At 37.9% G+C, this 13352-nt stretch overlaps 4 protein-coding genes across 6 annotated transcripts; all 4 read left to right on the top strand.

The window, feature by feature from the left end:
• The first annotated feature begins 819 nt into the window (after positions 1-819).
• On the top strand, positions 820-2391 carry LOC104708006 (putative methyltransferase At1g29790). Its single transcript, XM_010424482.3, has one exon. It carries the CDS (start codon positions 820-822, stop codon positions 2230-2232), a length of 1413 nt encoding a protein of 470 aa, XP_010422784.1. The 3' UTR covers positions 2233-2391.
• A 58-nt stretch (positions 2392-2449) lies between these two features.
• LOC104708005 (reticulon-like protein B7) lies at positions 2450-3971 on the top strand. Of its 2 annotated transcripts, none has more exons than XM_010424480.3 (5): positions 2450-2770; positions 2955-3126; positions 3212-3353; positions 3448-3517; positions 3604-3971. In XM_010424480.3, exons 1-5 carry the CDS (start codon positions 2575-2577, stop codon positions 3747-3749), a joined length of 726 nt encoding a protein of 241 aa, XP_010422782.1. In that variant the 5' UTR covers positions 2450-2574; the 3' UTR covers positions 3750-3971. The 2 variants fall into 2 exon arrangements, with proteins under 2 accessions (XP_010422782.1, XP_087317961.1); XM_087461835.1 differs by having other exon boundaries at positions 2452-2764.
• Positions 3972-4245: 274 nt separating this feature from the next.
• Positions 4246-6848, top strand: LOC104708004 (UDP-D-xylose:L-fucose alpha-1,3-D-xylosyltransferase MGP4). The gene is made up of 4 exons (XM_010424479.3): positions 4246-4932; positions 5191-5352; positions 5442-5657; positions 6075-6848. Exons 1-4 carry the CDS (start codon positions 4441-4443, stop codon positions 6285-6287), a joined length of 1083 nt encoding a protein of 360 aa, XP_010422781.1. The 5' UTR covers positions 4246-4440; the 3' UTR covers positions 6288-6848.
• A 711-nt stretch (positions 6849-7559) lies between these two features.
• LOC104708003 (uncharacterized) lies at positions 7560-13287 on the top strand. 2 transcript variants are annotated; one of them, XM_010424478.3, is made up of 14 exons: positions 7560-8883; positions 8992-9078; positions 9164-9273; positions 9559-9609; positions 9786-9957; positions 10060-10341; positions 10447-10650; positions 10753-11238; positions 11334-11543; positions 11643-11831; positions 11930-12093; positions 12194-12343; positions 12441-12519; positions 12632-13287. In XM_010424478.3, exons 1-14 carry the CDS (start codon positions 8431-8433, stop codon positions 13082-13084), a joined length of 3090 nt encoding a protein of 1029 aa, XP_010422780.2. In that variant the 5' UTR covers positions 7560-8430; the 3' UTR covers positions 13085-13287. The 2 variants fall into 2 exon arrangements, with proteins under 2 accessions (XP_010422780.2, XP_087317959.1); XM_087461833.1 differs by lacking the exon at positions 9559-9609 and having other exon boundaries at positions 8625-8883; positions 9164-9294; positions 9760-9957.
• Positions 13288-13352: the final 65 nt, after the last annotated feature.

Here is a 13352-nt window from a genome sequence, read left to right as displayed (position 1 = left end):
ATTGGTGATTAAAACGTCCCAAATTTAAAAGTTGGGGATTTTTATGACATTTTTCCCCAAAAAATGCGTATAATTAAAATCCCGTTTAATACAAAGAAAATATTGTTAAATTATAGTAGTATTTATTGAGTATTTATTTTAAAAATTTGCGTATTTGGATAGATATATTTTTTTTTGTTCTGGTGGGTTGACTATGTTTAAATACTCTGAAGTCTGAACCCGTAAGAGAAAAAAAACCAATAAATAAAGATTCCACGACCACAATTGCAAACCCGAAAATTTCGTCCACCGTCGCATATCTCCGGTTGATTTCCTCGTTCGGCCACCGGCGAGAAAATGACGTCTTCATCACCGAAGTCTTTACCAGGTTCTGCAACTAAAGACATCGTTCTTGGAAATCCCATCCCTCCCGATGATGACTCTCCGGTAACTATAGAAATTTTTTTGAACTGTATTTTGTTTGTTTATTAATACTATTTCAAATGTTTCGGGATCCATAAGAATCGGCTTTTCTCATTACTTGCTTCTAAATCTTCGGCTTAATTTATTAATATCCTTCCTTAAAGTCTGCAACTTTTCTTGGGGTTTCGCCTTGTACCCTCGTGGGGTTTCCTAAAAACCTTCAGAAATCTCCATGTGCAATTCTAACGCTTGTGCTTTAAGTATGTTTGTTTATTAGTATATGATATGAATCTCCCAAGGATTTATATATTAATTCCACTAATCCCTAGGTACACTGATGATGTTAAAACGTTCATCACTTCACCTCTGCAACCAGATTTTGTAGAGATTTGCTGATTTTGTACAGAGCTTTCAAGGATGGGGAAGACGAATGTATTATCCAAGATTAGAGCTTTCAATGGCGTCAATAGACCCATCTATGTGTTGGCTGGTTTGGCTTTTCTTATCTCTGTTGCTACATTAGCTAAGTTCAACTACATCACACCTCTACGCTTCTCTGATCGGTTCTGTAACTCTCACGGAAGCTTTGAGGGGGACAACTATAATATCGGAAGCCAAATGAGGAAGACGATCGAATCCGCCATTTTTAAAATCCACCAAGAAATGGATGATCTCAAGGCTTTAGAAGCTAATTCTTCTTCAGCTTCTGGATCTATGTTTAGGCATGTAGCTTTCCTTGCGGATGTTCTTTCACTGGTCCAGTCAGTTCATTTGGACTTGCCTTCGTTCGAAGAGAGATTCGTAGATCATCCCTTGAAGCAGCTGAACGGTGACCCGGGAGAGCATTTCATGAGAGAGGAGATAAAGAAGTACATAAAAATCAAACCAAACCGGCTTGGGAAGCAGAACTTCATGGGAGCTAACGGAACATTCACCTCGATCGGACACGCTTGTTTCGCGATGAAGAAAGATCTTGAAGAGTATATGGACTACGATGTTGGCGAAATCTGCAACGACGATTGGAGGTTAGCTCAGAAGCTTATGGTTCATGGATGTGATCCTCTTCCTAGAAGAAGGTGCTTCTCCCGTGCACCGCAGTTGTATCACAAACCGTTTCCGATCAACGAGTCTCTATGGAAGCTGCCGGATAATAGGAATGTGAGATGGGGGCACTATAAGTGCAAGAACTTCGCTTGCCTCGCTAGCAACACAACAGCACGAAAAGGGTTCTTCAAATGCACTGATTGCTTCAACCTCACGCATCATGAATCGCCTAGATGGCTTAACCGAGGAGAAATCGATCCTGAGACGAACCAAACTGCAGATTTCTCGATAGCCGAAGTACTCGAGATTAAACCGGGAGAGATGAGAATCGGATTGGACTTCAGCATTGGCACGGGAACTTTCGCAGCGAGGATGAGAGAACAGAACGTTACGATTGTATCAGCAACCATCAACCTCGGCGCTCCATTCAACGAGATGATCGCTCTGCGCGGTTTAGTCCCGTTGTATCTAACCGTGAACCAACGGCTACCGTTCTTTGACAGCACGCTTGATATGATTCATACGACGAGGTTTCTTGATGGATGGATCGATCTAATACTTCTTGATTTCGTGCTGTTTGATTGGGACAGGGTTTTAAGACCAGGTGGATTGTTGTGGATCGATGGCTTCTTTTGTCTCAAAGAGGATTTGGATGATTATGCTGAAGCTTTCAAAGCGTTGAGGTATAGGAAACATAAGTGGGTTGTGGTGCCTAAGAAAGATAAAGATGATAAAGAAGTTTTCTTCTCTGCTGTGTTAGAGAAACCTCCAAGACCCTTTAGATGATTGACCATTATTCATTGCATAGGCTATGTGTGTTTACAATATTGTCTTTGTACTAATATTCTTACTGTATTAAACAAAAAATTACAGAAAATGTCAAAATAAATTGAGATGTATTTTTAGTTATATGTTTTGTAATGAAAAATATGGAAGATTCCATTATGATGCGGTAACTTATGTTTTGTAATGACTAATGAAGCATAGCTTACGATACGACTGACTAATGTAACTCTCTGAGCTATATATGTCGATATATAAGTAACTGCTAGGACCTAGCGATATATACAACTTTTGCCTCTTCGATTTCGTTACATCGGCAGGGTAAAGTTTTTGGGAATTCGGAGAATGGAGGAGGAGAAGCTAGAGATCGTCGGACCAATGGAGGAGCCGTTGATGGGGAACATCGTACCAGAGGAGGATTCGCTTTCCTCGTCAGATACTGATAGCGAGAAACCAGGATCCCCTGTTCCTATCAATGCTCCGATCTACCGTATGTTTGGTAGAGAACGACCGATCCACATGGTTCTCGGCGGAGGTAAACGTATGAAACACTCTCTACACTCGTTCAATGTTCATTTCTCATAGATTGGTTCGGTTTCATTGACATTGCATCTAAAGGGATAATGATTACAAATGTCTTCCATCAGATAGCAAGTGAATTTGTAGAATTAGAAATTAATTGATTATGTGACCTAATCAGCTAGTGGTTGGGTAATTTGTTGAAGCTGCTGATGTGTTGCTATGGAGAGACAAGAAGGTCACGGCAGGATTACTCAGTGCAGTGACTGTGATTTGGCTTTTGTTTGGATTTGGAGGTTGTAGTCTTCTCACGTTTATATCTCGTGGCTCTATTCTCTTTCTGCTGCTCTCATTCCTCTGGTCCAATGCACTCAACAAGTAAAGATCCTTTTGCCGCACATCCTTCCCTGATATATGTTAAGTAAAACCTTATTTTCTTATTTGCTAATCTATAATTTTGTAGATCTCCAGAGAACATAGTGGAGATTTACATCCCTGAGAAGCCATTACTGCAAGCTGCTTCTGTATTGACCTTTGAGCTTAACTGTGCTTTTGCAACCTTGAGGAGCATTGCGTTAGAGAGAGACATCAAGAACTTTGTAGTGGTACTTGTTTAGTTTCTAAAGTCTTGTTTAGAGAAATCACTGAAACGACTTACGAGCTTGTTTCTTTTTGTTGTTTTTGTGTTCTGAAAATAAGGCACTCATTGGACTTTGGCTCGTATCGATCATCGGAAATTGGTTCAGCTTCTTGTCATTGCTCTACATCTGTAAGTACACTGCTCGTTTTCACTTTTCACCCATGCTCTTGCTTATCTATCTACAGATCATGTATTGACCTAATTATAAAAAACAGTTTTTGTTCTGATTCACACGGTGCCAATGCTTTATGAGAAGTACGAAGACGAGATTGATCCAATTGCGGAGAAGGCTGTGATTGAGATGAAGAAGCAATACCAACTATTTGAGGCCAAGTTTTCAAGTAAGATCCATCATCATTAGCCAAACAACTCAGAAATCGAGAGATTGAACTAGATTTGATTAATTTTAGTTTAGTTCATTTATCTATATTCCTCTATTCCCGTCATTCCCCTGTTTGTGGTTTTGGTTACTTACCAATCAAGTCATCTAAACTACTGTGGATATAAAATGGGCTGGGCCTTTCAAATAATTCTAGAAAGGTACTCCCCATCTTTTTATAATTGAAATCTAAATCTTACACTTCTCCATGGTTAATCTATATTAAAATATATGCTAATTGCTGAGGTTCTATAGAATCTTACCTTCAAATTAGATAGTTTTTAGTTTTTACCTGAAAATGTCAAAATAATTATCTAAAATGACAGAGAACACAAGTCACCAAAAAAACAAGAAGACCAATTGATGATACTGGCAGATAAGGCCGATATGTGGGCCTAATTTCAATATTTTAAGCCCATTTAACACCGACAGATCCAACATTACGACCCGATTTATTAAACGGAAATAAAGAAAGAAAGAAATAAATTGGTAGTAAAAAATAAATAAACTCTTCACAATGAAATCACAATCGCCATTGTTTCTGTTATTGAGATCTCCCTCCATCAGATCTAACACTCCCCACTAAATTTCTTCTCTGTATAGAATACACTTCTCGATTTCGAATAATCGTCTGAAACTACAAATTTTGTTTAGCTACAAAATAAAAAAAAAAATGGCGCAGCAACAGTTCCTTCACCAGCGTCCAATCCAAAACCCATTCACAAACCCGTTCTCGTCCTCTCCTCTTTCTAATTCATCAGCCTCGAACCGTCCAATCTCACTCTTCAGCCGCAACGGTCTCCTCCTCCTACTCGCTCTCCTCGTTATCCTCGGCGTATTCTTACCCTGGGCTGGATCTCCTTTATTCCCGTTTCCAAACAGGCTCTCTTCTTCTCAATCCAGATGGCGCGACTATTCCCTCTCTCAAGCCGCCAAGTTCGTCGCTAAGAACGGTACCGTGATCGTCTGCGCCGTGAGCTATCCTTACTTGCCTTTTCTCAACAACTGGTTGATTAGTGTTTCTAGACAGAAGCATCAGGATCAAGTCCTCGTCATCGCTGAGGATTACGCTACTCTCTACAAGGTTAACGACAAGTGGCCTGGTCACGCCGTTCTCATCCCTCCGGCGTTCGATTCTCAGACGGCTCACAAGTTCGGTTCCCAGGTATACCATCATTTCCATCCGATTTTATCGAATCTGGATTTTGCGTAGTGTCTTTGTTAGTTTTAGATGATCTGAGATTCGATACTTAGTTTCCTTCATACTGATGTTCGTGTTAATTAGCTGATGTTATCACACTGAGATTGGATACTTAATCTGAGTTTTTGAGCCATGTTTGGTAAATCCATGGCTGATCCTATGAATAAGAGCTTGTATTGCGATGGAATTGATCGTATTAACTGACTTCTCGTATCCGATTAGGGTTTCTTCAATTTCACAGCACGGAGGCCGCAGCATCTCTTGCAAATTTTGGAGTTAGGTTACAATGTAATGTACAACGATGTTGATATGGTTTGGTTGCAAGATCCGTTTCAGTATTTGGAGGGAAAGCACGATGCATACTTCATGGATGATATGACTGCAGTATGTACATTCTCTCGTGCATCTCCTTCATCGATTGGGATTGACTTAGTTAGTGTATTTATTGTTTATCTTCTTGATTATGGTTTCAGATTAAGCCGTTGGATCACTCTCACGCTTTACCACCTCCGGGTAAAAAGGGGAGGACTTATATATGTAGCTGTATGATTTTCTTGCGTCCCACTAATGGCGCAAAACTTCTCATGAAGAAATGGATCGAGGAACTTCAGACCCAACCTTGGTCCAGAGCCAAGAAAGCAAATGATCAGCCTGGTTTTAACTGGGCACTTAACAAAACAGCTCATCAGGTATGTTTCTTCCTGCTAGGTCCATTATAAAACAATAACTTTTGTGTAAATTAGTCTCAAGCTTTGATTGCACAATCGTTGAATTCATTGAAACTGGAGCTTTAAAACTCACAAGACTGAATCCTTTGAGATTCCGCTTTCTCTAACCTTAGCTACTCGTAACTCTAATTTACTTAAATGTACAATTATGATTTTCAAGCTTTGTATCAACTCCTCTAATCTACTTACCGATGTTAAATCACGATAAGCTTTTTATTACTCAGGGTTTAATGATATCACAGCTTAATAAAAACTCAAAAGACTGGACATTGTAGACTTTTAGTACTCCTACGATTGTTCAGTTACGATGTTGCTTCAATCTCAAAGGTACTGTAAAATCAATTGTTTGTATTCATTTTTGTGATCTCTGTTCTGCAGGTGGATCTCTACTTGCTTTCTCAGGCAGCATTTCCAACAGGAGGATTGTATTTCAAGAACTCGACATGGGTAAAAGAGACAAAGGGAAAACATGTCATAATCCACAATAACTACATTGTCGGTTTCGAGAAGAAGACCAAACGATTCCGTGACTTTGGTCTATGGCTAGTCGATGACCATGCTTCAGAGTCTCCATTAGGGAAATTAGAGTAAATCGAAAAAAGAAAGATTGTCTATCTCTCTCTATCTATCTCTGTCTATCTTTTTGTTATTGGAATTTTTCAGGCCGCAAAAAGGAGAAAGATCCAGTGAGTAAATTAGTTTACATTTTTGGGGGTCTTTAAAGTCATGTGAAAAGGTGTTTATATGGCTAAGTCAATACCACGTGAGTTGAGTTTGGTAATGTAGAACTGCTAGAATTGGCCGTCGAGTCTGACAAATCGATGATATTCAAGTCAGTTTGCAATCAGCATTTACACCCATGGATTTCATAATTTCTGGCATATATGGTGTGGGTTTAACTTTAACAAAAGGGGAAATAACAAAACGGTATCAAGTGCTTTTGGATGATTATGTTATGTTCATAAAGATAAGAAATTAAAATTTTGTTTGTTGGGATACCAACTGATATTTATGTTTTATTTTCTGTTTTGTTGATATGAAATTTTACTTTTATGATGGCAACAAGAAAATATAGTTTGGTTATGATTTGATAGATTGTAAATCCTGTTGGTTTGAAATTTTAATAAAGTTTTAGAGTCTATTGTTATTAAATCAAAATTTTGTTAAAATATGTTTATCTCTAGTGTTATTGGTTTCAAACTTTTATAAAGTCAATAAAAGTTTTTGTTTTATTCAATTAAAACAAAAGAATCTAGGATTGTTAAATGAATTCAATTATTATGTTATTGATTCATGATTTTATATATTTTTTTGCAAAATAAAATTCATGGAAAATATCACAAAAATACAAAAATTATTTGGAACACTTTACAATATTTTAGAAATCTAAACAACAAAACTATAAAATACTCTCTACTAATTCATAAATATTTTGTTAAAATTTTCAAATTTTTTTATAAATTAGAATCCAATTACCACCTAAATTTGACACAAACGTCAACTATTGAAATTGTTTGTTTTTTTTGTAACAAAATTCTCTGCAAAATTTTGTAAAATAATAGAAAAACAAATACTGACAGCTAGCATATGGGATACGAGGGTCCACAATGATTAATAAACAAATTTATTTGAATTATAGTTGGGGATGGATGTTATTTCCATATACTTTACAACATGTGACTAAACCAATAATAAATATTACAATTATAGACTTTTTGGAGGATGCTGCTTATGTAAGATTTACCGTAAATGATAAACATAATGATTAATTAATTAAAAATCAAATACTACTAAGTTATTCTTCTTGACGTCGTCCATTGTTGGTCATATATATACTCACTAGACTTTTTTCCTTTCTTTCTTGCATTCGTGTGTTTACTACTAAAACTATTTATACTCCCAGATCTGATACATTTATTGCAATTACTTAAATCCAATTTCAATAAATAATGATTTCTATATACCTTGATCCGTAAAATTAAATTACGCGTGTACCATAAGAATAGAATATTTGAAAAAAATGTTATCTTATAGTTATAAATTTTAAATCCCAAACTTAGAAAAGGATAATATACTTTTGGGATTATTTCAGTCGTACCAAAAAAAGATTATATTATTTAATTAATAAATATCATCAGTGTGCTAAAGAAAGAAAAAAATGAAAGAAGAAAAAAAAAAAAAAAAAAAAGAGTGAAGGGGGAAATTAGAAAGACTGAGAAGCAAAGATTCTTGCTCCCTTCGAATCCGCAGCTTCCCAAGCTCATATCCGATTTCTGTGTATAATTCAGTTCCTCTGTAGAGAAGAAAACAGAAGAGAAGAGAGTCTCCTTTTTTTTTTTGTTGTTGATTCTGCCATTGACGCCATAAGATAGAGCTTCTCTCTCTCTGTTAGTCTCTCTCCTTTTTTTGCTTTTACTGAGCTCACAAGAGAATCTACGCATCTGTACTGATGATGATGCTCTACAACTGAATCATCACCAACACCACACGCACTTCGACTTGCTTTCTCTCTCTATTGAGTCGCTATTTTTTGATTCAGATTTCTGGAATTTTCTGTCGGATGCGTTTTTGAGATTCGTCGAATCTAATCTTAACTTGATTGGATTATAGATTGGAACTTAGGTGAGGGTTTCTGAGATTCGTAGCCTTGTTATAGGTTACGTTTTGTTCTTTGTTTTGGGATTCCGTAATCTCGCCGGAGTTGCATGTAAGAAGCTTTAGTATATCAAAACAAATGGGTTCTCTGGAATCTGGGATGATTCCGGTTAAGAGAGTTGATTCCGGGAGAGGCGGACGACAACAGCAACAACAGCAGCAGCAACAGTTCTTGCAGAGAAACAGATCGAGACTCTCCAGATTCTTTCTATTGAAGAGACTCGATTACCTCCAATGGGTTTGCACAATTTGTGTCTTCTTCTTCTTCGTTGTGCTCTTCCAGATGTTTCTACCTGGTCTCGTGATTGATAAATCTGATAAACCATGGATTCGGATTAGTAAAGACAATTTGCCACCTGATTTGGCTGTTTTTAGGGAGAAAGGCTTTTTTTATTTCGGTGATGATGTTAGATTTGAGCCCACCAAGCTTCTGATGAAGTTCCAGAGAGAAGCTAATGCTTTTAATTTCACTTCGTCTTCTCTCAATACCACTCTGCAGCGTTTTGGATTCAGAAAGCCCAAGCTAGCTCTGGTCAGTTGTTTTAAGATTTAGAGAATGAATTCTTCTTATGTGCATTGTGGTTTTTTTTTTTTTTTTTTGTCTTCTTGAGATCTGATCACCTGCATTGTGGTTTTCTAGGTTTTTGGCGATTTGTTAGCTGATCCAGAACAGGTGCTAATGGTGTCTCTCTCCAGGGCACTGCTTGAGATTGGCTATGCAGTTGAGGTATAGCTTTGTTACTTCTTTATGGGTTTCCATGTTGTTTACCAGTAATATCAAGTCTAATGCCACTAAACCTCTGCTTTGGTAGGTTTACTCGGTTATAGACGGTCCAGTGAATGGTATTTGGCAGACGATGGGAGTTCCAGTCACAATACTCGATACTAACCATGCATCGAGTTGTGTTATCGACTGGCTCTCGTATGTACCATATCATTTCTTGTGCTATATATGCATTTGCTTCAAAACTCTAGGAAAACTAGTGAAGCATGTCTTGATTAATTCAGAGCTTGGAATTAGTCTTGAGGCTATGGTTAATTTAATATATTCATGTGATTATGTTCAATTGGATAATGTGGATCTGAGGTTGATCAATTGTATTATGGGTTCTTTTCTGCTATTATTATAGTGCAAACTTAGTTGACTTGACTTGGTCAATGCAATGATTTCTGATCACTGATAATTTTCTTTGCTCTTATCTTGAAGATATGACGGCGTAATTGTAAACTCTCTCCGAGCTAGGAGTACATTTACTTGGTAAGATTTTCGATTCGTTGGCATGTGTGTATATCATATATAGTTCTTGTTTTGGTTTTTATTCATGGTTCATTGAAATGAGAGTTTATATATTGTATATACACACAGATATATATTTTACCTATGTGGATTTTCCGAAGTCCTTGATAGTTTAAACTATTGTTATTGTTTGACAGCTTCATGCAAGAACCTTTCAAATCTTTGCCTCTTGTTTGGGTCATCAATGAAGAACCTCTCGCTGTTCGGTCTAGACAGTACAACTCAACAGGTCACACTGAACTCCTCACGGATTGGAAAAAGATTTTCAGCCGGGCATCAGTTGTAGTCTTCCATAATTATCTCCTTCCGGTAATGTTTATGATTAGACTTCCACAAAACCATATTTCTGATGCTGCTTTGAAATAGGTTTCTTAGAGTAGTTTTTGGATATTTAACATTCACTTCATGCAGATTCTCTACTCTGAGTTTGATGCTGGCAACTTTTATGTCATTCCCGGATCACCAGAAGAAGTATGGGAACCAAATAATCTGGACTTTCCACAGAAAGATGACGTGGTCATTTCCATTGTGGGAAGTCAGTTCTTGTACAAGGGTCAATGGCTGGAACATGCCCTGCTTCTGCAAGCTCTACGGCCGTTATTTTCAGGCTATTATGATGAAAGTTATGATCCCCATCTCAAGATCATAGTTTTAGGTGGAGAGTCAGCTTCCAACTACAGCGTCGCTATTGAGGTATATCAAGGTCCGCTTTGCTGTTGGTTAAATGGGTTGTAGCTTATAACGACAGAGATTACAAAATTACTTACCTTGTTCCTTGCTTTGTTTTGAACTTCTTAGACAATTTCCCAGAACTTGACATATCCAAGAGATACTGTGAAGCATGTAAGCATTGCGGGGAATGTTGATAAGATACTTGAAAGTTCTGATCTTGTTATATACGGATCGTTTCTTGAGGAGCAGTCTTTTCCAGAAATTTTGATGAAGGCTATGTCCTTGGGAAAACCTATAGTTGCACCTGACCTCTTCAACATTAAAAAACACGTATGCTCATTCTTCCTTTACTCGTGTTCTTCATGGACATGTGTTGTGGCATGTTCTCTGTCCATTCGCTGTTTACTGACTATATTGGCAAATATGAATTAGGTTGATGACAGGGTTACTGGATATCTTTTCCCCAAGCAAGATCTTAAGGTTCTGTCACAGATTGTGCTTGAAGTGGTAACAGAAGGGAAAATATCTCCACTGGCTCAGAAGATTGCCTCGATGGGGAAAACAACTGTTAAAAATATGATGGCTCGGGAAACAATAGAAGGTTATGCGGCTCTACTAGAGAATGTTCTCAAGTTTTCTTCAGAAGTTGCTTCTCCTAAGGATGTACAAAAGGCTCCTCCAAAACTGAGAGAAGAGTGGAGTTGGCATCCATTTGAAGCTTTTCTGGATACATCGCCGAATAATAGAACAGCAAGAAGTTATGAGTTCTTAGCAAAGGTTGAGGGGCATTGGAACCATACCCCAGGAGAAGCTATGAAATTTGGAGTTGTTAATGATGATTCGTTCGTGTATGAAATTTGGGAAGAAGAGAGATATCTTCAAATGATGAATAGCAAAAAAAGGCGAGAAGATGAGGAGGTAAACTTTAGATTAGAGTTTTTGAAATGACGTTCTCAGCTCCATTAGAGTAAAAAAAAGCCATTTGATTTGTTTTGTGTTGTATTGTTATGCAGCTGAAAAGCAGAGCCTTACAGTATCGTGGGACATGGGAGGAAGTATATAAAAGCGCCAAAAGGGCAGACCGAAGTAAGAATGAACTACATGAGAGGGATGAAGGGGAGCTGCTAAGAACCGGTCAACCTTTATGCATATATGAACCATATTTTGGTGAAGGAACCTGGTCGTTTCTACATCAATATCCCCTCTATCGTGGGGTTGGCTTGGTGAGTTTTCATGTGCAATATATTGTTTTCCGCCGCAACAATAAGGTGGTCTAAAAGAGGGAAATTGTTCTCAACTGATTTGAATGCATTATATTGCAGTCAGTTAAAGGACGGAGACCTAGGATGGATGATGTCGATGCATCATCACGTCTTCCGCTTTTCAACAATCCATACTATCGCGATGCTCTGGGTGACTTTGGAGCATTTTTTGCAATTTCAAACAAGATTGATCGTTTACACAAGAATTCGTGGATTGGGTTTCAATCCTGGAGAGCGACGGCCAGGAAGGTACTCATCTCTTCTTTGTTAGCTTAGAAATCCTTCATCCTTTCTATAATAGAATGCTATGTTCAGTACGTCTGATGTAATTTGGGACCTTAAAACAGGAATCTTTATCCAAGATTGCTGAGGATGCATTACTTAATGCTATACAAACACGGAAACACGGAGATGCCTTATATTTTTGGGTTCGCATGGACAAAGATCCGAGAAATCCTCTGCAGAAACCCTTTTGGTCGTTCTGTGATGCCATAAATGCTGGGAACTGCAGGTAAAAAACACTACAGATTTTTAAATCATAGTTTTATGACAATGTTTGAGACACTGCTCATTTACCTGACTCTGTGCAACTTTTATGGTCTTGGATCTAGGTTTGCTTACAACGAAACTTTGAAGAAAATGTACACTATCAAGAACTTGGACTCACTGCCACCAATGCCCGAGGATGGAGATACATGGTCTGTGATGCAGAGCTGGGCATTGCCAACGAGATCCTTCTTAGAGTTTGTCATGTTTTCAAGGTACTTGTTTTACCATTACCCAGTGACTGTCTCAATCGTAGGCTCTTTAGAAAAAAATGAGTACTTACTTAGAGTGTGTATCCTCTTTTGTTTGTAGAATGTTTGTGGATTCACTGGATGCACAGATATATGAAGAGCATCATCGAACAAACCGTTGCTATCTGAGTTTAACCAAAGTAAGAAACTCAATTCTTCTTCTGTCAAAGTTCATACATATGTGGTTTAGATATATTTCAGATCAATTCACTTGGGTTTGCATTTAAGTAATGTGTTCAACATCTCTCACAGGACAAGCATTGCTATTCGCGGGTACTAGAGCTTCTGGTGAACGTATGGGCATACCACAGCGCAAGACGCATTGTCTACGTAGATCCTAAGACTGGTTTGATGCAGGAGCAACACAAACAGAAGAACCGGCTAGGGAAAATGTGGGTGAAGTGGTTCGACTACACAACTCTGAAAGCAATGGACGAAGATCTTGCAGAAGAAGCGGACTCAGACCGTCGTGTGGGTCACTGGCTATGGCCATGGACTGGTGAGATCATGTGGCGGGGTACATTAGAGAAAGAGAAGCAAAAGAAGAATTTAGAGAAAGAGGAGAAGAAGAAGAAAAGTCGAGATAAGCTGACTAGAATGAGAAGTCGAAATGGTCGCCAGAAAGTGATCGGCAAATATGTAAAACCGCCTCCGGAGAACGAAACTGTTACAGGGAACTCCACTTTGTTAACCGTAGGCGCATAAAAAACAAATTATAATTTGTGCTTTTTTTTTTTGTTGGGTTAGGTCATAAGATTTGTTTCATTCATTGTTCTTTTTGGAAAGATTACTGTATAAAAAGGTCTCAAGTCTCAATCATTCACTCTCTCTGATGTAGCACATCTGATGTAGAATTCTCTGTTTTCCTTCTTGTTTTTGTTAGTTTTCTATATATATTTTTTTTGATATTCCTTTTGTCTCAAATTTCTATTTCTTTTACGTTTTCCTTTTCAGATTGATTTAGCTGCTCTAT

This window comes from Camelina sativa, chromosome 8 (assembly GCF_030686135.1).
Source record: "Camelina sativa cultivar CO46 ecotype springtype chromosome 8, ASM3068613v1".
Classification (NCBI taxonomy): domain Eukaryota; kingdom Viridiplantae; phylum Streptophyta; class Magnoliopsida; order Brassicales; family Brassicaceae; genus Camelina; species Camelina sativa.
The sequence above is the reverse complement of the archived record's forward strand: the minus strand, read 5'-3'. Positions and strand labels throughout refer to the sequence as shown.